Here is a 27439-nt window from a genome sequence, read left to right on the forward strand (position 1 = left end):
TGTGATCAATATATTGCCTTGTACACTATCCAATCTCAGTATGCCTGCTTGACAAATATTGGTAAAACATCTGCTGGTAAACACTGTTTAATAGTGCTTGTGCCATGGCCTTTCCCCAGAAAATGACCACATAGAACTAGTCACTCTATGTAAGGAAATCTAAATTACTTGGTTCTCAACAAACTCTGATGACAATGGAATCCATATACAGGCTTAACTTTAAATTTAGAACAGCATTATATCCTTATGATGTGTAAGTGTGGTTTATCTACAGCAAATATTTTTATCTCAGACTGGTTCTCTGATACTTCAAATTTTTGGAGGTTATTAGTTATTAGTTAATGAACATTTAAGGAGTATAAATTAATTTTAGGATCGAACTTAGCAAAAAATTTTGCATTTCATATATTCGTTAAATTTAGCAAACATGAAAAAAGTTTCTCTATACATATAGGAAATATATATATATATATATATATATATATATATATATGACAAAAATAACCTATTTCATAGGAAAAATATATTATACTTTATTAAATTTGATTTAACTCTAGTAATAACTATGTGGCTTAAGTATTTTTCTCTTTCTGTCTTCAAATTCCTCTTCTATAAATTTATATGGTGAAGATTGAGGTAGTTTATACAACCAAGCAGTAATTCAATAAAATTCCTTTATTTTTACCTAAAATTAGCTGAAAAATGCATTTCCAATGTTCTCAAGGAAAGAAAGATAAACACCATTGTTTGGAATTTAACTAGTAAATTTTACTAAATTTATTGGTGTGTAAAGATAGAATCTTTGAGAAACTTTTCATTGCAAGCAAGTGTCATGATAACAACCAATTCCAATGCGTGAGCTTATTACACTGGATGCTAGCTCAAGAGGAAGAGCCTTGTGGCAGGTTCATAAACTGAAATTTGAACAGGATACTGAATGATGTTGGAGATTAATATACTCTTAAGAACTATAATCCGAAGTATTTAGTGCTTAAATAGAATGGTGCTACTTACCTTCAAATTAAATAGTGAAGGGATTAAGAAGTATAAATTGGTAGTTAACCCCCCAAAAAGATGTAAATAAAATACAACATAGGGAATATAATCAATAATATTGCAATAACTATGTATGATGCCAGTTGGGTACTGGAAATATTGGGGGAACACTTTGTAAAGTATAGGATCATCTAACCACTATGCTGTACACCTGAACCAATACAAAATAATATTGAAAGTAAAATGTAATTAAAAAATAAAATTAAATGGAAAATGTCCAATTTAAATGAGAGTAAAAGAAAAAAAAAGAAATATAAGAGAAAGAAGAGAGAAATATGGCAAACCATTAATATAAGAAACAAAGTAGAAGGTACAAGTTTGTGCGTTGTATTATTCTTTCAACTTTTATACCTTTAAAAAAAATCATAATATATCATTGGAGGAAAGCAAGTTTTTTATATCATTATTTGCATTGGTAATCAATCAATGCTTATTTATTAAAGCATTTATGGGCTATAATCAATATTTTAAAATCCCTACTTGTGTAAACATGAGTACTATGCAACAAAACCATAAGTGAAGTTTTATGTACGTATATTCTTTCCATTTACTACCATTAACATTCATGTGTTCTCCTAATTTGTTCTACAATATTATTTTTGGTAAATTTATAAGTATATTTTTGAGTCATTTCATAACACTGAAATTAGTTGCTTGTTTCATACTTAATATTTGATAAATGTATAAAAATAAAAATTAATGAAATAGAAAGACACAGTTGGAAATATTAAAGCAGAGTCCATATTTTGCATTATGTAATAAAGTTGGCATCTGCAATATGTTGTATTTGTTTTCCCTTGTACCACAATTTACATTCTTCTGTACAAGTAGTGATATAAAGGATATAAAAACACCACTTTTGCCCTGGCCCAGTGGTTCAGTTGGTTGTAGCATTGTCCCATACACCAAAAGGTTGCTGGGCTGATTCCTGGTCAGGGCACATACTACTACCTAGGTTGTAGATTGGACGGCTGCATACTGAAGACTACCAATCAATGTTTCTCTCTCACATCAATATTTCCCCACCCCCCCTCTCTCTTCCGCTTACACTCTCTCTAAAATCAATAAACATATCCTTGGGTGAGGATTAAAAAAACAAACAACAACAAAAAGCACTTTCTAATAAGAAATTTGTTATTTTTCAATTATATCCTGAACATTCCATTCCATTTTAATTTATGGAAAATACAGTATTAAGTAATATAAGTGTGTATATTTTAACATAACTTTTTAAAGATTACCATATATATCAAATTTAGCAAAATAATAGTGCTATCTAATGTGACACATTATGACAGTTAATTACTAATTTCGCATCATGATATTGTTAGTTGGCAACCAGTGATTGATGAGAGATAGGTATTATGATATAGATTAAAAATCACATTACAGATTTTTAAACAACCATTTAAAGGCAAATAGTAAAAGCCTTTATTTAAATACCATAGCTACTTAGTAGGGCTTCATGATTCACTCTGAGGTCCTCTGAAGAGAATAATCTATTGCAATGATTATTTTGAAACTTAGCTGAAAGCATGGTTTTGACATTCACAGACATATTTGATATATTCTTTGCAAATGTAGATACTGATGGTGAACCTTCAGATCTTATTTTGTTAGTGGGGGAGGAAAAAAAGTGATTGAGGCTCATTGAGAGGCTCTACTCTCTTCCAGGGACCAAGGAATGGGAAAATGGGGCAGAGAAAAGAGGAGAGGGGAAGAGCTGTCAGCACTATCTGGAAGTGGGGGAGGGGTGGTATGCTGGAAAGGAACTGGCCTTTCGGGATCCTGGAAACACAGCATGACTGTTGAGTCAAAATCACATTACTGATAATCTACCGCAAAAACTGATTACCAATTTGGTCACAAATAAAGCACAATTTATTTAGAATTCAGTGATAATGAACATGAATCTGGCATATATAATTTCAAAAATATATATGAACATTATATTTTTTTGATAAATTAAAGTCGGGGATATATATTTATAAAAATTCCATTTTTAATTTTTAGACATTTGAAACCTCATTAATAATTGAAATGCTCATATCCCACGGTGACCGAAAAACAGAATTGGAAGATGTTCTGGTGGTGATAGGACACTTGGCTTTCTGAATATACTTACCAGTAATTTCTGAGAATCCAGGAAGAAATTATCAGGATTACTGTTTCTTACTTGCAATTCTAAGGTTTCATGTGTAGGATTAGTTAAAGGAAAGTTCTGAATGATAAACCTAGGAAGAAAAACAAAGCTAGTAACCTTGTTCATAAACTTATTCAATGTTAACTTTATAAACTTGATTACTATTCCCTGGTATGTGTTGAATTGCATGCTGCAAAAAGATAAATTGAAGTCCTAATTCCCAATACTTCCGAGTGTGACTTTATTTAGAAATCGGGTTGTCGCAAATGTTATTAGTTAAAATGAGGTCATACTGGAATAGGGTGGCCCTTAATCCAGTATGACTGCTGTCCCTATATGAAGATGATATGAAGACACATGAGAAGATAGCCAGGTGACAGTGGAGGTGGAGATTGGAGCGATGCATCCATAAGGCAAGGAACACCAAGAGTTGCATGCAAGCACCAGAAGCCAGAAGAGGCAAGGAAAGATTCTCCCTTACTGGTCTCAGAAGAAGCATGGTCCTCCTGAAACCTTGATTTCAATCTTCTAGCCTCCAAAACTGTGAGACAATAAACTTATGTTGTCGTAAGCCACTCAGTTTATGGTACTTGTTATGGCAGGCTTAGGAAGCTAATACAACTTGTATGAGTTTCAAAATAAGAATCATCAAATATTAACTAATGACATTTTGCTAAATTAGATAATCCCTGATCCCTTCTCTATATTTTTACACCAATGGTATTTACACATTGGGTACTGGAACATATTCCAGTTTTAGGAGCAATGTTTACAAATTACTTTATAACTGTTAAATCCAGACAAAAAAGTTAACATAGTATATAAATAATAACAAAAAGTAACAAATTAACAAAGTTCTGTCCATTACATCAAGAAAATACAAACTGATGATGAAATAAACCTGCCTCCCCCAAAATGTGGCTGGTATTTATGGTCAAAGCAAGTAATAATCAAGAGGGTTCATAATTCTCAATTCACCATCATTTCTAATGCCTTTTCATATAAAGCAAACCAAAACCACACTGCGAAATCACCTCACACCTGGTAGGATAAATATTTTTTTTAAAGTAAGATATATATTGGTGAGAATGTGGAGAAAAGGGAACAGTCACACACTGTTGATGAAATGCAGATTGGTATAGGCACTATGAAAACCAGTACTGTCCAGCCACTGTGCTGTCCACCTGAAACTAATACAAAATAACACTGAATGTAAACGGTAATTGAAAGAAAAGACTATCAACATGATCTATAAATATATGACCAGGGAGTCAACTTCATTAATCATGAGGAAAATGCAAACTAAAAGTGCACTGAGGTACCACTTCAAATGCACTAGAAAGGTTAAAACTAGTTTTACAATACCCATGTTTTTGAGGGTATGAAGCAAATATAATTCATTTGTGGCTAGTCCTATATAATAAAAGGGTAATATGCAAATTGACCCTAACAGCAGAACAACTGGGAATGACTGGTCACTATGACACACACTGATCACCAGGGGGCAGACGCTCAATGCAGGAATTGCCCCTTGGTGGTCAGTGCACTCCCACAGGGGGAGCTCTGCTCAGCCACAAGCCAGGCTGATGGGTACCAGTACAGCAGTGGTGGTGGGAGCCTCTCCCGCCTCCTCAGCAGCACTAAGGATGTCTGACTGCAGCTCAGGCCTGCTCCCCGCTGGCAAGTGGACATCCCCCGAGGTCTCCCAGGCTGCCAGAGGGATGTCTGATTGCCAGCTTAGGCCCAATCCCCTGGGGAGTGGGCCTAAGCCAGCAGGTGGTCATCCCCCGAGGGGTCCCAGACTGTGAAAGGGCACAGGCTGGGCTGAGGGACCCCCCCCCCCCCCGAGTGTACAAATTTTTGTGTGCACCAGGCCTTTAGTAGGAGTATAAAAAGGTACAAGCAATTTCAAATTCTTTGTCATTAACCACCAAATTTAAATTGTTTACATAACAGAAATGAGCACAAATGTGCAACAAAAGCATATACAATGTTATAAACAACATTTTTCATATTAGACAAAACCTGGAAAAAAGGTTCATCAAAATAAAAAGGAATGTTTTTTCAAATGAGGAATAGGACACAGAACAACATGAATAGGTCAATAAGGCCCAACTATCAATTTAGAGCCTCACATATAAATATGAGTAAAATAAGCATCAGATAAAGTTTCTAACAGGAAAAAGCAAAAACATTAAGATAAAGTCCATGGTTTTTTAAAATGACCATTCATACCTTAAGGGATAGAGAGAAGATATTACAAACATGAAATAAGAAGAGAACATTACATTTTTTAAGTAAACAAAAGAAGCATCCTAATACAAACAGAAATAAAAAATGGTCTTGGATGTTGATAGCTGACATGAAAATTCAACAAAAAGATTGGACTATAAAACTGAACAAATATGTCTAAATGCAAAAATACAAATGTTGGGAGAAAAGACAAAAAAAGTAAGAACATTATCAAAATAGTCCCCAAGTTCTAAATCCAAAACATAGATGTAGAAAGAGAGAAGAGAGAAAATAGAGAGATGGCATAAGTCGAGATTTCCAGAAACAAAAATTATGTCACTTGTTGCCATATTGAAAGAGACCTCAAATACCTGGAAAAATGTGTGAAAATAGAGCCATACCAACATATTAAGAATTTTAAGGACACTGGGTACAATGAAAAACTGAAAATTTTGAAGGGGATAAGAATCCAAAACAAGGCTGGTTAAAAAAATAAATAGTTACCACCAAACATCTTTAAATATCATGTCTTTTAATTATACACAGTATGACTTGGAGAAAAAGAAATTATTTTTTAAAAAAACATGTTAAAAAATAACAAGGACCTAAAAAGAGAAAAGGCTAGTGTGTTTTAATGAAATAAAAAAATCATGATTGTAAAACTGTGAGACAAATATTTTCACAAAATTGTCTTACATGTATTAATAATTATTTATACATATATATAGTTTACCTCTATTAACATTTATTTTAAAACTAGAAAAATATATAAAACTAGAAATAAGTTTATAAATAACTTGTAGTAGATACTGCTGGTATCCCACCTGGTTCCTGAAGATTTTTACCAGCTCTCTGCCCCCATCACCCAACTTCTGAAATCTTGCTGTTCATCTTCCATGTGAGACCTTCAGATGATTACCCTTGGGTCCTGGAGCCTCCTCAACCTTACAGGAGAAGTATCTGGGAGCTTATAGCTCATCCTAAGGACTGTATAGTGACTAGTATGGGAGTCAAAAGCCCAGCATCTTGGCATCAATGACAAGACCAATTCTGAGATGTGATTTATGCTCCAGGACTTTCTGCAGGATCAGATAAAGTCTGGGACTATACTTGAAATCATACCCTTGCTGAGCTTCTCTTTTCTTATCCCACTTGCCCTATTCTCTTACTGATTTTGCTAACTTGGATCACTCCTTAATAAATCACTTGCAGTGAGGTTTTGGCTCAAGGTCTGGTATTAGGAGAATAAAACACTCTTTTGGTGTGCTTAGGGAGAAAAATTGATGAAAAGGCACTGATTTGCCTACTAGCAGAAATTGTGACTTGGTTATCCCTATGTAATAGCACCAAACTCAGTGCCAAACATATAATAAGAACTCAACCACCTAAATATAAATGGCCATATTTCAAGGGACTACAGTATTAACCACGTGATCAAGTATTTTCAGTTGCCTATTGCTTACCCTCTGCTTTGCCTTGACCAAACTTCAGTCCGCCTTCTCTCTTTCCTACAGCCCCCTGAACACTGCTGTCTCCAAAACTGAGCAAGCACACACACACACACACACACACACAAAGAAAAGAAAAGAAAAAAGGACATTTCTCTGTTCTTGGCTTTTCCTGTGAATTAGCTTATTCCAGTGAGATGCTTTTCCGATCAGTCCCCACTGGTCATTTTCCCATCCTTGTCTAGTTTTCCTTCTAAAGATTCTGCTTAGCTCTCTCCACTTGCCCCTCCATTACCCTATAAAGTAAAAAGCTTTTTCTATTTGATTTTGAGACACTTGCATATTTCAGAGATCAGAGAATTCTCCCTACTGCAATAGTCCCCTACAACTATTTCTGTAGTCTCTTTCCCTCACTTGCAATAATCACTCCTAGTAAAAGCTTCTCCCTCCTAAATCCTGACTTGATTTTTGTTTTTTCACTGAAGTGTTCCATGGGGTACTTTAAATATCAAACCTTTCCTGGAAAAGAAAAGCAATTAAAAACATATTCATGTCTTTTTTAAAATGTTAAACATATTATAACACTTTTAGATGAATTTTTTCTTTCATGAAATAATTATATCTACTAAATAGAACTTACTTTCCAAGGTCACACACCATTTCTGGCAATTTGGTTGGATTTGGGAGTTCGACAGTAAATTTCAGTATATACCAGAACTCTAGAACCTTATCAGGCTGAAAAATAATGCTGGTGGAGAGAATATACAAAATTTATCAGTCACTTTAGTTTGTATAATAAATTTGGCAGAAAAAAATATCCCAAATACAATATTTGACAATGACTCTGTGACACATTCTACTCTCATTATAGATATATTTAATTTTTTTTTTCATTTTTGGTGAGAAAATCATCTCATTATTAAAAAAAAAAACAGTGCCATTATTAACATCTGCTTAATCAAAATGCCTGTTAAATCAATGAACAATGTTTAAACCTAAATAATTCAAATACCTTACAGAAGTTAAAATAAGAAAAGTTCTGTTTTCAAAGTGTGATTAAATCAAAGTTAGTTTGTCAATTAAACACATGTATTTTTTCATGTGAAAGCTATGAAGTGACATGCAGCTCTGGACAGTTTCCTTTATAATCAACATGCTCTCTTCTATGGGGGAGACAGTGACAGAGCAAGTGACAGTATAACTGGGCTGGTATCTCAGCTCTTCTTTTATTTGTGCGGACTTGAACAAGTCACTTAACATTTTGAGCTTCAATTTCATCATTTATAAAATGGGAGCAATTATTCTTACTACTCTATCAGGGTTACTATGAGAAATTTATGTGTGTATGTATGCAAAATACATGCCCCAGTGATGATAACAGAGTAAGCAGTCAATAAGTATTACCCCAAATTATGTCTTCTAACGTGTGCTGATAAAGAAAATCCAAGATTCATTCTGTGTTTACAGCACACTGGAGAGAGGAGACTGGCCCACATTTACAATGGTAATCTATCAAGAAGGTATCTTTTATAATATGTGTTTTATTTCTGCTTCAAAGTACAAAAATTTTATCCTCTAAAATTTCACATATATATTTATTTAATCATCATTCATTAAAATAAGAATTATTCTAACTCTGAAAGAGCATATAAACTAGCAAAAGTAATTTTAATGGAATAACTAATGCATTTCATTATACTTACTATACTAAGTCTAGTCTTTAAAACTATAGTAAATAAATGGGCTATTACTGTGAAACAAGTTGATTATCTTATATAATAAAGAGGGAATATGTAAATTGACTGTCACTCCGCCACAAAGATGGCGGCGCCCACAGCAGAGGCGGGGTTTCCGTAAACAAGATGGCTGCACCCACAGAGGAGTCTAAGTTCCCGTAATGAGCCTTAAGGAGCAATCAGCAGGGACCTGAGGCTGCGTCCCCTTGCCCGCCACTGTGGGGCTTCACAGGGGACCTCAGGCCATGCCCCCAAACCTGGGGCCAGGCCGGGGACCTCAGGCTGTGCCCCCCTCCCAGCAGGGCTTGACAGGGGACCTCAGGCCATGCCCCCCACCTTGGTGTCAAGCCAGGGGACCTCAGGCCATGCTCCCTGCCTTGGCACCAGGCTGGGGGACCTCAAGCTGTGCCCCCTGCCCAGCAGGGCTTGACGGGGGACCTCAGGCCACTCCCCCCATCACAGAGCCAGGCCAGGGACCTCAAGCCATGCCCCCACCCACAGGGCTTGATGGAAAACCTCAGGCAATGCCCCCTGCCCTGGCGCCAGGCCAGCGGACCTGAGGCTGCGCCCCTGCCAGGTGGGGCTTGACAAGGGTGGGACTGATCGGGTCTGGATCTAGCCCAACTGGGGGGGTGGGTCGGCCAGGTCTGGGTCTTGCGCAATTTTGAGGCGCATGTGGGTGGGCGGGGACTTGACTCTGGGTCCCGTGATGCACCCCAGGCTCTGACAGGAGGAAGATTTTCATATACATTTTACTATTTTCTTTCATCTCTGAAACTTCTATTATAGAGAAAGGGCAAATAGCAATATTAAAATCTTTCCTCTAATTAATCTCCTTTTATTTATTTATTTTTTTAAAATATGTTATTGATTTTTTACAGAGAGGAAGGGAGAGAGATAGTCAGAAACATCGATCAGCTGCCTCCTGCACACCTCCTACTGGGGATGTGCCTGCAACCAAGGTACATGCCCTTGACTGGAATTGAACCTGGGACCTTTCAGTCCGCAGGCCGACGCTCTATCCACTGAGCCAAACCAGTTATGGCTAATTAATCTCCTTTTACTGTGCACGAATTTCATGCACTGGGCCACTAGTTTTACTATAAACTAATTGAGTTAGTCATGAACATAAAGGTTATGTGTTTGTGTATGCATGTAACTTAGTATACAGTACTATCCTATGTAATAAGTATAATATGCAAATTGTTCCCTCGGCTGGTCATTCAACTGGGAGTTCAGCTGCTTGCTATGATGTGCACTGACCACCAGGGGGAGGCACAGAACATGGCAGGCATCAGCAATGCACTGCAACCTCTCACTGGCTACCTGGGGGCTTGGGTGACGGGGATGGAGGTGCGGTGAGAATGTGGGGTGTTTGCTGAGCTCGCTCTCACTCCCCCTGTTACCCTCCCCTGGAACACCAGAGCTTGCACACTGGGGAAGCCCCCATACACAGATGCTGGGCACCCGCAAGGAGCCTGCCCCATACCTGCATGGCGTCTTCCGGGTGAGCCGGGCTGTAGCCGCCGGGACTGCAGGGGCCAGTCGGACTCCCCGTGGGTTCACACAAGAGCTGGTCTGTGAATCCAGCCGGGAGAGAGTGTGCTGCCCAACCAGCTTCTGTGTGGTATTGCTCGGTGGCCCAGAGGCCCATGCTGCGACCCGGCTCACGGCATCCAGCCATGCTCACCTCATCTCCACATGGGGACTTGGGTGCCATGACTCAGGCAGAGGGCGGCGCACAGGGGCCCTGGGGCCCAGGTGCTGCCCAGGGCCCAGAGGTCAGCCCTTCCATGCCAGACACTCACACTTTGATTGCTGGCCAGGCCCAGGGACTGTAGCCATGCACGAATTTTGTGCACCAGGCCTCTAGTGTTTTTCATAATTATCATGCTATAAAAACACTTATCATTGCACTATTAATATGTGTATATATTGGTGTATGTTTGTGATGTGCGTGCACAAAGATGGTCCCCAACTTATAATGATTCAACTTAAATGGTCTAACTAATTATCTTTCAACTTTGCAATGGTACAAAACTGAAATGCATTCAGTGGAAACCATAATTGAAATTTTTAATTTTGATATTTTCCTGGTTACAACTAATACTATTTATTGTTTTACATAATTTTGCTCATCTGTAAGCTAATGTAAGTGTTCTGAGCACACTTACAGTAGGCTAGACTAAGTTATGATATTTGGTAGGTTAGGTATAACAAAAGCATTTTTTACTTACACTATTTTCAACTCACAACGGGTTTATTGGGAAATACCAGTAAATCCCATCGTAAGAAGCATCTGTGCATATATTTAGCATAGTATAATACCCTTAATTTAATATTCTTTGTTTTGCATGATGATTTATTTTTAATTGCAAATATAAAATGTAAATTAATTTCATCAAGAAAATTGAAACTTTAACCCCTAATCCTTGTGTAATCATTTTCATTTGACTCAATTTTTTGCACCTAGAAAATTTTGGTTAGTGAAAAGTGGAATGAAAGAGGGTACATAAAGAGTAATTTAGGGCTTATTTAATTTGCTGTTCCCCAAGATAATAATTTTGCATTGGGTAAAACAGTGCTAACTCTAAATTAGTACATTTTATAAATGAATGGTATTTTAAAAACCTAAAACTATGAGCAAGTGTAATCTAAATGATTACAGCAAACAAATAATCATTTTAAAAGCTTAATTAAAAAAATCAACAATAAAAAAAATCAAAAATCCTATATAATAATAGGCTAATATGCAAATTGACCAAACAGTGGAATAACCAGTCGCTATGACACATACTGACCACCAGAGGATAGATGCTCAATGCAGGAGCTGCCCCCTTGTGGTCAGTGTGCGCCACTCAGCCAGAAGCTGGGCTAATGGTTGGCTCCCGGACTGCAAGAGGGTGCAGGCTGGGCTGAGGGGACCCCCCCCCCCGCCCCCCGCGCATGAATTTTGTGCACCGGGCCTCTAGTAAAATATAATGCCATACTTTTCCTCTCTACAGCCTGTAGCCGCTGGAGTATAGCATAATGCATAGTCGATACATTCTTCTGGATTCAGCACAAATTTCTTGATTCCACTAAGGGCAGGATTTGATAACAGCACTTCTATTTGAAGAGTTGTCTCTTTGGCATTACGGAGAGGTATTTCAAAACAAATGGTCTCCTAGAATTAAAGAATAAATATAATCAGCTCTTAGTGTCAGCATAGAGTCACTGTTCTATGGAAGCAAATACAAAGAAAACTTTGATACAATATAAGGCCATTTGTTTTCTTTTTCTCCTTGGTCCAGTACTGAATGCATCCCATTTGCTTTTAATCTTTTGTTTTCCTTAATTAGTCTTGGTAAATGGTAACATTATTTTTTCAGTAACTACTCCAAAAGATCTGTTTAGCTAAATGCTAAGGGCACTACAAAATTACATTTAAAAAATATTTTTCCTCAGTACCATTATTAATATGAGGTCTACTTATCTATTTCCTCTAGCTGTAGTACTCAAGTGTCAGCAATGCAATAGAATCACCTGTAGTGGTTGCTAAAGTACAGATTATTGGCCCTACTACACAGATTCTGATTCAGTAGATCTTGGATGGAGCCTGAAAACTTATATTTCTAAAACATTGTGGCTGCTGCTGCTGATCTAGAGGACATACTTTAAGTAGCTCTGCACATTAAAATCAAGCAGTGAGGACATTCTGAACTAAGAAGTCAAATTATACTGATGATATGACCACCTTCCTGTCTAGATTCCTTTCTTCTGTTTTGGTTTCTCTTGTCCTGACCTCCCGGCTACACACTCAGCCATGGAAGGCACTCTTCAAGTTCTAAGACATTTCCTGGTCTTCATTCTGACCCTCTATTCTAGCTAATAACTTATATTTCATCCCATGACAGCCACGGTTTCCACTACAGTAAAAGCCATTAATTGAAGCAAATGTGTTAAAGGTGAATAATAGATAGGATATATCTCAGCTGTCTAGAATGCCTTAACCTAATAAAAAGGAGGATGTTGGACATTTCGGTCACAATTTAAAAATTGGTAATGGGGCTTGACTGGTGTGGCCCAGTGGTTGAGCGTCAACCTATGAACCAGGAGGTCACGGTTCAGTTCCCAGTCGGGCACATGCCCAGGTTGCAGGCTCCATCCCCAGTAGGGGGAATGCAGGAGGCAGCCAATTGATGATTCTCATCATTGATGTTCCTATCTCTCTCTCCATGTCCCTTTCTCTCTCTGAAAATCAATAAAACATATTTTTAAAAATTGTTAATGGATGTACTTTAGGACATGGAGCTATTTTGAAATTTGTCAAGTCACATTACAGGAGTGACCACAAAAACCTAATACTAAGCTGATGGGGGGCAGGTGTTGATGGGGAGAGAATTAGTTATTCACAAAATATATCTTTAAGATAGACATTGCAGCTTTGTCCATGGAGCAAACATTTTCTTGATTACCTCTATATAAACAAATGAGTGAATAAACATTACATTCACACACTTTCTGGCAGGAAAAATTTAATTCACTGAGTATTTGCACTGAAAACTTCGTACTTCCTACTCTCAATAGGTCTGAGAAAATAAAGACTATGTTTTGGCTCATAAAAGTTTAATTGTGTCAATAGCAATTCAATATGCACTAATAGGAAGAATTTTTTTTTACCATATCCTCTCCCAGAAGAGAATCATAAATTCATTATGAAGAAATTATTTCTGAGGTCCAAAACACACAAGTGAGGTATACTATTGAGGAAATCTTCAATTTTAATTTTTCTCAATTTTAAAACATTAAAGTCAATAAATAAACTATTCATAAGGGTATTCTGAAATGTACCATTTAATTTGGAGGAAGTGATAACTCTAATCTGTCTCAGTAATTTTCCTAAATTGAAAATTCAGTGCCAACAGTTCAGAACTCAGATAAACAAAGTCTAATTACAAATTAGAAGCACCATTGTTATTCCTCTGCTACTGCCACCTATATGTCACTGTACCTACTGAAGTCATGCCTCCCACCCCCCATCTCCAATTCTCTGCCACTCAATCTGAGACACAAAGATTGAAGAGGTGGATGCTAATGCCTAATGCCAGATAGGGGGTAACGTGGGGGTGAGGATGCATTGGTAGGCACTAAGGAGTTGGTAAAAACCTGAAAACTCCTGTAGCATCTAAAGGTTTGTTCACATGTATTATGACATTTCATATAACCTTGTGGTGGGGTTGCGGGGGGAGGGGAGTATGAAATACAGTGACAATAGAAAGATATCTAGTTGCAAGGACCAATACCTAGGAAGTACATTCCTACTTAGTTGTTTAACATAGGTTATAGGTTTTCTCTATCTATCTATCTATCTATCTATCTATCTATCTATCTATCTATCTAAGAAGGCTAAAATTTTAAACTAAAACATTATTGAAAAAGGTTGCTAACTCACGTGTTTTATATTAATGTTTTTATATGTGACACCACGTGGATTAACTGTGCTTTTCACGATGCTCCTCTCTTACTAGCTTGTGGAGATATTTCTAGGTCTCACCATTAACAATAGAGTGAATTTAAATGAAGGTTATTACAGAATGAAAAAATAAGTAAAGAAAGATTCACATAATTATCACCAACTACAGAGCAAATATTATGAAGGCTACGACTGATCTAAAACTTAAAGCATACAAAATTTTGTTCGCATACTAAAGTTTTGTTTTCAAAAAATATAGCCCATTGCTATACTGGAATTATTGAGCATCAATGGGAAGATAGTGGATTACTCTCATCATTCTCCCACAGCCAAATTATATGACATACATGAAATTTTTGAGTTAAAAAAAATGAAATAGCAGATATTACATGTTAAAATTTCCAAAAGAAATCCTAAATACTTTACTCCAACAGAAAATGAACTACTAGCAACCAATTATTGTTTATTGTGAATATGACTTTTGGAACCTGCTGTAAGAAGTAAACAAATTTATGTGCCTCAGAGTCTAAATATTTCTTACACAAACCCTATTTTAGAGAGATTCTAACCATACATTCATCTTTAGGGAAGATGTGGAAATTGGGTTTAATGTAACAAAAGTTGAGAAGCAAATAGAAAATTAGAGATGGCTTAGCATCTTGAAAGCTCCATTGCCACATCTGATGATTTAAGGTTTAAGTTAAATATTACTCAGAAGTTTAGCAAAAACAGCAACTATAGTCAAAACTACTAGGGAACAATATATAGATGAGGACAATAGTTTTAATGTACTTCAGAAAGTATTTAGAAAATATCTTCTTCAAGAAGTGCACAAAAAGTTTATTTGATGGGATTATCTCTCTATATAAAAGCCTAATATGGAAAGTGTCCAACTGTTCGTTTGACCATCCGACCAGTTGCTATGATGTGCACTGACCACCAGGGGGCAGATGCTCCGACTGGTAGGTTAGCTTGCTGTTGGGGTCTAGTGGATTGGGACTGGACAAAATGGGCCAGATGCGCCCTAGAGGCCTCCTGTGATCGTGCACCAGTGGGGTCCCTTGGCCTGGTCTGCACCCTCTCGCAATCCAGGACCCCTTAGGGTATGTTGGAGAGCCGGTTTCGGCCCGATCCCCACAGGCCAGGCCAAGGGACCCCACTGGTGCATGAATTTGTGCACCAGGCCTCTAGTTTAAAATAACCCATATCATCTCTACCAACTAAATCTTCATATTCATGAATTAATAACATACGTTTTTTAAAAAATATATAGATATGTATTTTTATTGAATTCAGAGAGGAAGGGAGAGAGAGAGAGAGAAATATCAATGATGAGAGAGAATCATTAATTGGCTGCCTCCTACATGGCCCCCACTGGGGATCGAGCGCACAACCTAGGCATGTGCCCTGACTGGGAATCGAACAGTGACCTCCTGGCTCATAGGTCAACACTCAACCACTGAGCCATGCTGCTGGGGCAATAACTCATACATTTTTACCTTAGGCAATTACTATTAGAAAGGTGGCAAAGCTTAATACCTTGGCAACACTATCACTGTTATTAGTAGCTTATGTGGACAGAGTTAGTGGAAAAAGACTCCACCTCACCAAACTCAGTTGAAAGTGAACATTTAATTAGTACAGAATACCTGTCTATAGTGAGAAAAAGAGCAATGTATCAGCTGATGGTGCTAAGTTTTGCCCCCGCACTGTAATATAAAACTACTCAATAGAATGGGGGCTCAAAACTTGCATTTTCATGTAGACCTTGAGAGGAAATTATTTCAATGTCTTTCTGAAATAACTATGCCAAATATTCACGTAAAAACAATAGTATAACTGATAATAATCTGAAATATTATACAAATAAGAAGAGGTATTGGTACCCTATTGTGGTATTAAATAATAATAATGGAATTATTGCCTGGGGAGGGGGAAGTCCTTTATGGAAAATTGAAAAGGGCCCATTTGAAAGTAAATTATTCATGAAAGCAATATATTCCTCAATGGGTATATATAAATCTTAATTTTTAAAATGAAAACAGACCTAGCTGGTTTGGCTTAGTGAATAGGGCGTTGACCTGTGGACCAAAGGGTCCTGGGTTTGATTCTGGTCAAGGGCATGTACCTTGGTTGCAGGCTCCTTCCCCACCCAGGCAGTGGTCAGGGGCGTGCGAGAGGCAACCAATCTGTGTCTCTTTCACATCACTGTTTCTCTCTGTCTTTCCCTCTCTCTTCCACTCTTCCTAAAAATCAATGGAAAAATATCCTCAGATGACGATTATAAAAAAACACCAAAAAAAAAAAAACCAACCTCAGAAAAATGAAAACATACTTTATGTGCATTAAAAGAGACAGGTGATGGTTTATTTTTGCTTTTTGCTCAGTCTTCTTACCTATCCATATAAAGTACCGTGACGGTATGTGTTTCTCAACCTGTGTGACAATCTTCACCTTGAGAAGTTGAGAATTATAAAAATCTCAATTTCTACCAGTATTTTCTTGACGGATTAATAACTTTTTCCAAAAAATGACACTTTATATACCATTTCATGAGAAGATGCAACAGTTGGTTGTTATTTTAGAATTGCATCTATATTTGCTAGTTTGTGTTGCATATTTCTACTCCTCTCTATCCCTATTTTAAACATATGGTTAATAAGGAAGCCAATGTCTTCCCCTTTTTGAGGTACCACCTCATGGTTCCAATTTCTCCTGGTCTCATTTTTAGAGTATTTTTTCTCCTGTGTTCTGAGAAAGAGATGACTTTTAATCTAGTAACAATTTTCCACAGCAAGTGGTTTCATAGTTAAAATTATATCATTTAAAAATAACCTTTAAGATTTTATTCTGCAGTGATAATAGGGTCACAGATATTGGATATTTTCATGAAGTGAAATGATCCCAACATCATCACATTAAATGATTTTCCACTTAGAAGAAACTCCATTTGCAATTTACACTTGAGTACATTTCAACAGTTTAATCATCCATTTTCTTTGCCTCAGTAGAAATTTACCCAGAAATCAGATGGACAAATAATTGATTTGTAGACTAAAAGTGCTTTAAGTCTTTCCTTATTTTATATTTGATGGAGCAAAAGTTCAAGATTCTAAATAATCAATTGAACAAAAAAATCTATCTTCACATTTAAAAATAAAAATAATCTTTATCACAGATTTAAGTATTGAATACTAACAATAAGGAAATTAAATGGAATGAAAACATGATTAACAGCAATTAATACTGTCTTCGTGTTTCATTTAAACCAAGACTCTCAATATTTGACTCTTAAGTAATCCTGGACATGGAGTTAATAACACTTTAATAATTCACATAAAACAAATCCTATTCTTAGTCACTATTACTTAAGACCCTAAATCTATGTCTGTTGCTCCAAATATTTTTCTTCCTGTTATAAAACCAGGAAGAATTAGTATTGAAAAAGTCTGAAAACACACTGCTGCTTTTATCAGACATGTGAGGGCAAGCATAAAGGCGAAGGTTAAGTTTGCTCTAGTAACTCTTAAATCATTCAGGTAGAATGCTAATCAGTGCAGCCACTATAAGATATCACAAAACTAAAAAAATCTTTACCATAAGCTTTCAAGGTACACTTTACTGGATTTAAAAATAAAATTTCTAAAAAATGAATAATTTATCCAAACATGAGTATTAATAATATGGTTTTTTCCAAGGACAGCAATTTAAGTTTACAATCAAAAGATCACCTGCAAAAAGGCAAAATCTATGACCATTTAATGGGCTCTTACCATAGCAACACATTTAATTTCAATAATGTTTACAGGTTTCCCAGGATAGATATGGATCTCAAGATTATACCAGACTTGTATAGTGCTATCATCATCATCATCTGGAAAAAAAAATTCATTTCTTAATATAGGTTTCAGAACACCATATGTAACATAAAATTTGAGAAACATGAACAGATATCATTTTCAAACTCTTTTTGATGGGCTCATTTGTCAAGAGTGCTGAGGGGAGGTAAGAAGGTGAATTCATCACTATTTGTGAGTGCTAAGGGAAGCCCTATCCTGCAAAGTCTTTCCCCTTTTAGCTCATGTATATTTTATGGATTTTTCCAATGCTTTAGTCCACAATGAATTCACAGAGAAAATAGTTCTGAAAAGAAAGATGTCTATAACTAAGAAGACATTCTAAGCAAATTTCAAGCATACACTATCATATTTTCAATATAATCACATTGTACATTATATCTCCAGAACTTACTACTCATTTTGCATAACTGAAACAAAATATACTACTGAGCAATCAGAAAGAAAGAGACCCACGTTATTATAGGCGATAGAAGGTTAATCCTGTCTGAGTCATGATATGTGAAGGCCTATCTGAAGAACTGAACATGTCATCATGCAGTTTAGATTTTTAAAATTAGATAGCATTCCATTGGAGTCCATTACCATGACATGATAGTATTCTGATTTTCTTTCAAACTCCTCTAAACACTTTTATCTGGTTTTCCTTCATGGTTCTTGTGCCTTAGATTTTGATAAGGGCTTAATTGTAGCATAATCCATCTACAACAGGTATCTGCTCTTTGCCTCATCTGAATGATTCCTACTGAAGAATCCCTAAACTTTTACAACGCGTTTTATTATTTTTTCACCATGTCCAGCTCCAAATATTCAACAGCTGACTGAATATTGCCATGTAAATGGTTTACTGTCACATCAAAATCAGAAAACACAAAACTGTTCTAAGCATTATAATCTCCCAAGTTATTTCTTCTTGTTGAGTTTAACTAAACTACCTCACAAGATTACTGCCTCCACTTCCATTTTGTGTGGCCAAGCAGCCTGCAGGAACCTTGAAGCAACACTAGCCCCTCTCTCTCCAAAGTGCATAACTTAGAAAGCAGCCCAGCAGAGTCACAAGAAAATATAAGTTCATAATATGACTCGCACAACCACACTTGGTCTAAGTACTCTCTCCAACCTCCCAGGGCTGTCCCCTTGTGTGCCCCTTAGATAAGACCCCTAGGAAGCTTACCAAAACCCCACTGTTTTTGGTTTGAATTGACCAAACTGGCCTTAGCCTGGGAACCACAAAACATTCAATTCAAAAACCCTAATAAAGGCATGTACCCAGGTCCCTCCTATCTTTCTGCCTGGATCTCACCTTGTAGACCCTGGAGGAAGTTAGAGTACCTCCTCCAGGACCTGTGAGTAACAAACTTCTCTATTTCACTTTCCCTTGCAGTCTTTAAACCTTGACTCACTACCATCTGACACTCTAGGGCACTATTTAACAAATGTTAATTTAACAAAATCAAGATACTTCTAAATTTCTATCTGAATATTTCTCTATTCACCAATATAACAAACCTTGTTATTTTTTTTTAAATCAATCCTCTCTTGCTATCTCCTTTGTCAAATAATACTAGTTTCTAAAATGTTTTCCATCTCCAGTGGTATTTCTCTGTCCACATCACTACAGTAAAATACATTGTTCTCTTCACTTCAAACACCATTTGCTGTTGCAATGACCTAACTGACTCCAACTGCTTTTCCCTTTCCAAGGTATTTTGAATACTGACTAAATGTCACTTTTAATCCATGTATCCTGTGATGGTTAAGTGTGTGTGTTGATTTGGATGGGCTATAGTGTCCAGTTGTTTGGTTACATAACAGTGTAGATGCTGCTGTGAAAGTTTTTTTTTTATGTGATGATAACTCATATCAATAGACTTTGAGTAAAGCAGATTATCCTGCATAACATGGGTGGGCCTCCTCCCAAAGCAAAAACTAAGGTTAGCTGAAGAAGAAGCAATTCTTAGTTAAGACTGGAACATGGAAAACCTGCCTGAGCTTGTAGCCATCTGATCTGCCAGGTATGATTTGGACACAATACTACAGTAGCAACTCTTACCTAATTTTCTAGGTAAGAAAGGCTTGCCCTACTGATGTTGGAATTGCCAGTCCCCACAATCATGTTAGCCAATTCCTTAAAATACCACTATTTATAATATATTACATTATATTAGAATATTATGGTAGTATCTGTTTCTCTGAAGAATCTGACTAAATACGAATTCATTTAATAAAGATTTCTTCTTTGGGATAAGTTTGTATCCACAACTTTGCTCCTGATGATCCAGTTTTCTCTAATGGTCTCCTATGTCCCTGCTTCTTACACATAACAAAACTCATTCCCCCATTCTCCAGGAATTTTCCCCTGTCTTTTCCCACACTCCACCATCTCATTTTCCCTTGAATTCCTACTAAAAAGATATGATGTTTATTAACATGCAAATAAAATTTTATAAAATAGGAAGGAAAAACAATAGCATTTGCTTTCTTTTGCATGAGAAAGACTATCATACCCTATATTGAAGAAAATTATATTACATTGTTAAAATAATATACTCATTAATATTTTATCAGAAATTAATTGCTGTTTTTGTTTAATAACATAAATATATATGAATTTTTTCACTTATGAAAGAGTAGGCAGCCTTCAAGCTGAAGGGTTATACTCTATTACGGTTAACAGCAAAACAAATCCAGAAATTAAACTACATAAATTTAATATTAAAATAATACAATAAAAGTCTGATAAATATGTGCAACACATTTGTATATGAATTATGAATGTAAAGTATCTACTCATAAACCAGTTTATGAATGCTGGTCATGAAACTTCATAATAATAAATTTACCTAAGCCTGCCGTATCAAGCTTGATGGATTTTTCTGACAATTTCTTAAAAAAAGATATTCCATCCTGATGTTGAATTTCATGTTGACCTTGATTTTCATCTGATTCTTTCTCAGAATCACCATCTTGACTGCTTTCAATGGAAAATGAAAGTTTACCTACAACACATAGGTACAAAATTTCAGATTAACCAGGGATTAGTTTTTTAAAATGAAGGTCGGTTTCAGATATTAAAGTTGCTCTAGCTGCCGAAACCGGTTTGGCTCAGTGGATAGAGCGTCGGCCTGCGGACTGAAAGGTCCCAGGTTCAATTCCGGTCAAGGGCATGTACCTGGGTTGCGGGCACATCCCCAGTGGGGGTTGTGCAGGAGGCAGCTGATCGATGTTTCTCTCTCATCGATGTTTCTAACTCTCTATCTCTCTCCCTTTCTCTCTTGAAAAAATCAATAAAATATATTTAAAAAAAAAAAAAAAGTTGCTCTAGCTTGAAACTAATAACAACAAAGCCAAACATAAATTCTAGATTTTAGTATCAGAATTAAATCTGATGGTGGTACAGAACAATTTAGTGAATTCAAGAAAATTTTCTCAAAATCTTCATTAAAATTATATTTTAAATAGCTTTCTTATATTTTTTTAAATGTGTCAAATAATAGAACTGTATCACTTTTCAGAAAACTTAATAAGTGTGGGGGGTGTGGTACAACATACAAAAACCAACCAGTATAACATACCACATTAACAGAATGAAGAAAATAAAACACACGTGATTATCTCAATTGATGAATAAAAAATATTTGACAAAATTAAACAGCCTTTCATGATAAAAGAAAAACAGGAATAGGAAAACTTTCTTAAAATAATAAAGGCCACATATGAGAAATCCACAAGCTAACATTATACTCAATGGTTAAAAACTAAAAACATTTTCTCTAATATTGGCACAAGACAAGGATGTCTGGTTTTATCGTTTCTTTTCAACATAATACTGGAATTTCTAACCTGAGCAATTATGCAAGACTAGAGGCCCAGTGCACAAATTCATGCACGGGTGGGGTCCCTTAGCCTAGCCGGTGATTGGGGCCGTCTTGCCCAGTTCAAATTGGGGCCAATAGGGGCTGGTTGGCAGGGGGTAGGGATCACAGGAGGTTGGACAGCCAAAGGAGGTTGGCTGTGGGAGTGCACTGATCACCAGGGGGAAGCTCCTGTGTTGAGCATCTGCCCCCTAATGGTCAGTACACATCATAGTGACAGGTTGACCAGTCGATCAGTCGACTAGTAGTAACAGTCACTTAGGCTTTTATATATATAGATATAGTAAAGGCATCCAAATTGCAAATGCAGAAGTAAAATCATCTCTGTCTGCAGATGACACAATCTTATATGTAGAAAGCCTTATTGATTCTACACAAAAAACAGACCTAATTAATGCATGCAGCAATATAATATGCAGGATATAAAATCAACATACAACATCAGTTAAATTCCTATATATTAGCAATGAAGCATTTGAAAAGGAAACTAAGAAAACAATTCCATCAAATAAAACTTATTTAGATAACACTACATATGTTAAACAATATGTGTGCACTGAATAAGGAAACCTGGTCAATATTTCAAATACTATGAAATACTCGCAAGAAAAGGACACATTCTCTATTCTTTCTCACTTCAGTCCATTTAGTTACTCAGCATATTTTTTCTTCCTCCAATACATCCATTTAAATGCTACTACATTTTTATTATCCTTTAACAAAGAAAAGTTGGACAAGTATTTGTATTTGTAAAACAATTCAAAAGCCCTATATGAGTATAACAAGACCATATATTATAGAGCAAAATGAGAAATTAAATACTTATCTTAAGAAAAAGGAAATGGATGAAGAGAACTATGGAAGCAATTATAGGTCAATTTAGTAGCTTGTGTTTTAACTAGTGGCCTGGTGCATGGATTCGTGCACATTGAAAGGAAATTAATTAGAAGGTGGCTGGTGGGGCAGGACTGGGTGAGACGGGCCAGACATGCCCTGGAGCCAGCCTCCCTGGCCAGCTGTACCTGGGCGGTGCCAGGGCTCGAAGGGCATCTGCAGAGTGAGTGGGGTCCCTCCAGCAGGTGGGTCCCTTGACCTAGCCTATGGGGATCAGGCCAAAACCAACTCTCCAATATCCTCCGAGGTGTCCTGAAGTGGGAGAGGGCACGCTGAAAAGTTGCTGTTGCTCAGCTGCTCCTGTGTTGAGCGTCTGCCCCGTGGTGGTCAATGTGCATCATACCTACTGTCTGGTTGGCTGGTCATTTAGCCTTTTACATATATAGATTGAAAGGACACTTTCATTTGTTTATTTATTTTTAAAATATATTTTATTGATTTTTTTACAGAGAAGAAGGGAGAGGGATAGAGAGTTAGAAACATCGATGAGAAAGAGAGAGAAACATCGGTCAGCTGCCTCCTGCACACCCCCTACTGGGGATGTTGCCTGCAACCAAGGTACATGCCTTTGACTGGAATCGAACCTGGGACCTTTCAGTCTGCAGGCCGATGCTCTATCCACTGAGCCAAACCGGTTAGGGCAGGACACTTTTAAACAATGCACCAAAATTATGCCAATATTTTTTACTTAATTTATTCTAGAGAAAAACCTTTTGCTTGGCAATATAAATTTAATGTTATTTCTAAACAATTACATTTTAAAATTGCATCTTTATTTTTGGTTATTAATTAGCAACTAGAGGCCCAATGCACAAAATTCGTGCATGGGAGGGTGTGTCCCTCAGCCCAGTCTGCACCCTCTCCAATCTGGGACCCTTCAAGGGATGTCCGACTGCCCATTTAGGCAGTCGGACATCCCTCTCACATTCCAGGATTGCTGGCTCCCAACTGCTCGCCTGCCTGCCTGGCTGACTGCCCCTAACTACTTATGCCTGCCAGCCTGATCACCCCCTAACCACTTTCCTGCCAGCCTGATCGATACCTAACTGCTCCCTTGCCTGCCTGATTGCCTCTAACTGCCCTCCCCTGTTGGCCTGGTCCCCCCCAACTGCCCTCCCCTGCAGGCCTGGTTGTCCCCAACTGCCCTCCCCTGCAGGCCTGGTTGGCCCCAACTGCCCTCCCTTTCAGGCTTGGTCCCTCCCAACTGCCCTCCCCTGCTGGCCTGGTCTCCCACAACTGCCCTCCCCTATCGGCCATCTTGTGGCAGCCATCTTCGACCACATAGGGGTGGCCATCTTGTGTGTTGGAGTGATGGTCAATTTGCATATTACTCTTTATTAGCTAGGATAGTAGAAGAGATAAGTAGTCAAATCCTTATAAACTTATAAAAAGAATAACATTAGACTCAATAACCTGACTATCAGCAATGAACCTTCAAATCAAATGCAGTAAATACTGATTATGAGAATATGTGTGAATATAAAAGAATATGTGAAGAGATGATAATTTTTCCACAGTATATATACATGTGATTATTTCTTCCCCTATATTCCTCTGTTCTGGCTAAGGCCAATCCAAAAGGGAACAAAAGTAAATAAAAAAACTTGATTGTTGGTGCTTGAGTTTATTAGAGTGACAGGAAAATTATTAGATGGCTTTGGAAACACTATAGGTACAACAGAAATAATAGTAGTGAGCAAAAGCAACTGTCTAAGGTACAGCATCATTGACTTAATGGAGATTCTTAGTTTGTCTGAAGAGAACATTACAAAAAATCTAATAGAAATAGTAATTATTGCAGTTATACTTTTAATAAAAAAAGTTTTTACTTTGACAAAATGGACATTTTTAGCTGCCAAACAGTCTAAATGGTTGATTTTTCAAAAGGCTGCTTTAACAGTCAATAAAATAAACATTTCTCAGTATATAAGTCATTTTATAAAATTAGGAATCATTTTTCTCTCATTTCATATTAGCTTATAAAATATAAATATCAAACTCAAACTTAAAGACTGAGCAATGTTATTTTATGCTAATGGTGTTTCTTTGGAAAATTATGAAAAACCATTTATTGAATGCTTACTCTATGCTCGGCATATGCTACACCCATTACCTATTTAATTACTTTGACAGGAGTTAATTAATCATTTTATTTATGTTTTTCTTTTAAATCTTTATTGTTGAAAGTATTATATGTTCCCCTTATTCCTCCACTGACCCCTTCTAGCTCACCCCCGCCCCATGCCCCAAGCCTTCACCACCCTATTATTTTTAAATTTATCTTTATTGTTGAAGGTATTACAGATGAAAGCTGAGCAACCTGGGCTGTACAGAAGGTTGGCTGTAGAGAAGCTTGGTAACTTACTCTAGGTCACACAGGTAATAAGTGGCAAAGGCATACATATGTCCCTGACAACAGAGTATGGGAAATGGTACATTAAGTCATGTCTAAATATCACCAAACATATCACAGAATAAATGGTTTTGACTGGCAAAATCGCAAAATCATTCCCATACTTCTTCCAGAACATTTATTTTGATCTAAAGTGATAGGTCTTAGATACTGCTCAATGATCACCACCAAAAGCAAGTTTCCATGGCAACAGTTAAACCTGACAAACTATTGACCTCTTTGCACTTGGTCTTCTCACACCCACCCTGTTCTTAGCACTGGCTTCATGCTTCACCACTCCCAATCGATAATGAGGAACACTGTTCAGGAAAATTTCTGTAAGGCTGGCCTTTTGTCAACTTGTGAATTTCTTAGAGGCACATTAATTTCATCAAAGTTTTTTTATACGTATATTCTCTATGCACATTGTATTACACATAATCAAGCTAATTTCCATTGTTTCGTTTCTAATATACTACCCTAATAAAATCTAAGTAGCAAGATTAAAGATGAAAGCCTAAGGGATCTTTTGCTAACCCTCCTCTTACTTCTACCTTTTTATTTCTTTATTTTAACCTTTATTTTAACTCAATTTCTTTTATTTTATTTCCCCTTCAAAAGGCAAGGTGGAAAAACAAATTTATATGGATGATAAAGAACACAGATTTAAAAAAAAAACACAATACAGCACTAGCCGGTTTGGCTCAGTGGATGGAGAGTTGGCCTGGGGACTAAAGAGTCCTGGGTTTGATTCCAGTCAAGGACACATGCCTGGGTTGTGGGCTCAATTGATGTTTCTATCTCTCTTTCCCTCTCCCTTCATCTCTGAAATTAATAAAAAATGTATATCAAAAAATTATTAAAAATAATAATAATAAACAATACAGTGCTGTGGTCACTTCTGTCTTTAATCTATATATAATACAGCTTATCTCCCACTCTTTTTAAGCTCCTGTTACAATTAAATGTACACAATTGAGCCTTGTACAACATGGGGGTTTGGAGTGCATATCCTCTGCCTAGAGTGACAAAAAACAGAGAGATGGAAAGGGGGTGGGGGGGAGGTGAGAGGGGAGAAGGGAGGCAGAGAGGAGAAGAACGGGCTCACTATAGCTCAAAATCTATCACATGGAGAATTATTAATGGGCTTTGTAAAGCCAAATGTCTGCAAAGTGATCAAAGATTTCAGAAGATGCTAATGACTATGACTGTGGTGATATCTGAAGCCAAGCAGAGAGTGGGGGTGGGCAGGTTGGCTCTTCCTTCACAGTACATTCTATTACTGTGATACTAATTGGTTCATTGTTTACCATTCTGAAATTTCCCTTCTGCTTGTTAATAGGATTGGCATTCAGTCTATTCTCTGTACTTTCTTCTTTGGAGCAGCTTTCTATACCTTCTATGCTAGGTATAGACCAATGGTTCCCAAACTTTTTTTGGCCATGACTCACCTAAAGCACCTCTAAAATCCTGATGCCCCCCTGTGACATATAATTCTGATTATTCAAAAAGTGAACTCCTATTCACATGGAGGAAGCCTAAAAGGCCATTAACTAGGTCTAAACAAGATTCCAAAACACATGGCATCCATAAAAGAGAAAAATAAAAGAATGAAAGGACAGTTAAGTACTGTGGAAGAAATCACTAAGAAATTGTTTTAAAAAATTATAATAATATGAAGTGATATTAAAAAATAGCAAATAGAGTTTCAAAATATATAACAGAAAACTGAAATGCATAAATATGTCACAATATATATTTGTATACTATACTAGAGGCCTGGTGCACAAAAATTTGTGCACTCGGGGGGGAGGAGGGTCCCTCAGCCTGGCCTGTGCCCTCTCGCAGTCTGGGAACCTTAGGGAGATAAGGACCTGCTCGCTTAGGCCTGCTCCCAGGTGGCAGAGGGCAGGCCCAATCCCTAGGTGCAGCCCCTGGTCAGGCTCAGAGCAGGGCCGATTGGGGAGTTGGGGCGCCGCCCCCTGTCATGCACAGAGCAGGGCAGATTGGGAGGTTGCGATGCCACCCTCAGTCACGCTCAGGGTAGGGCCGATTGGGGGGTTGGGGCACCGCCCCCTGTCACATTCAAGGCAGGGTGGATGGGGAGGTTGCGGTGCCACCCCCTGTCATGCACAGAGCAGGGCCAATCAGGGGGTTGAGGCGCTGCCCCCTGTCACTCACAGAGCAGGGCCCATCAGAGGGGTTGGGGCTCCGTACCCTGTCACGCACAGAGCAGGGTCGATCAGGGGGTTGGGGAGCTCCCCCCTGTCATGCACAGAGCAGGGCCCATCAGGGGGTTGGGGAGGTCCCCCCTGTCATGCAAAGAGTAGGGCCGATCAGGGGGTTGAGGA

The 27439-nt window shown here is 37.5% G+C and overlaps 1 protein-coding gene across 1 annotated transcript in view; it reads right to left on the reverse strand.

Annotated features, from left to right (window-relative positions):
* Positions 1-27439, reverse strand: part of CFAP47 (cilia and flagella associated protein 47) — a 469227-nt gene that overhangs the window by 85294 nt on the left and 356494 nt on the right. The window contains 5 exon segments of the mRNA XM_036304204.1: positions 3182-3290; positions 7520-7627; positions 11606-11781; positions 17844-17944; positions 20771-20926. Of these exon segments, the coding sequence (XP_036160097.1) occupies positions 3182-3290; positions 7520-7627; positions 11606-11781; positions 17844-17944; positions 20771-20926 (650 nt within the window).

Source organism: Myotis myotis, unplaced genomic scaffold, assembly GCF_014108235.1.
Source record: "Myotis myotis isolate mMyoMyo1 unplaced genomic scaffold, mMyoMyo1.p scaffold_m19_p_4, whole genome shotgun sequence".
NCBI lineage: Eukaryota > Metazoa > Chordata > Mammalia > Chiroptera > Vespertilionidae > Myotis > Myotis myotis.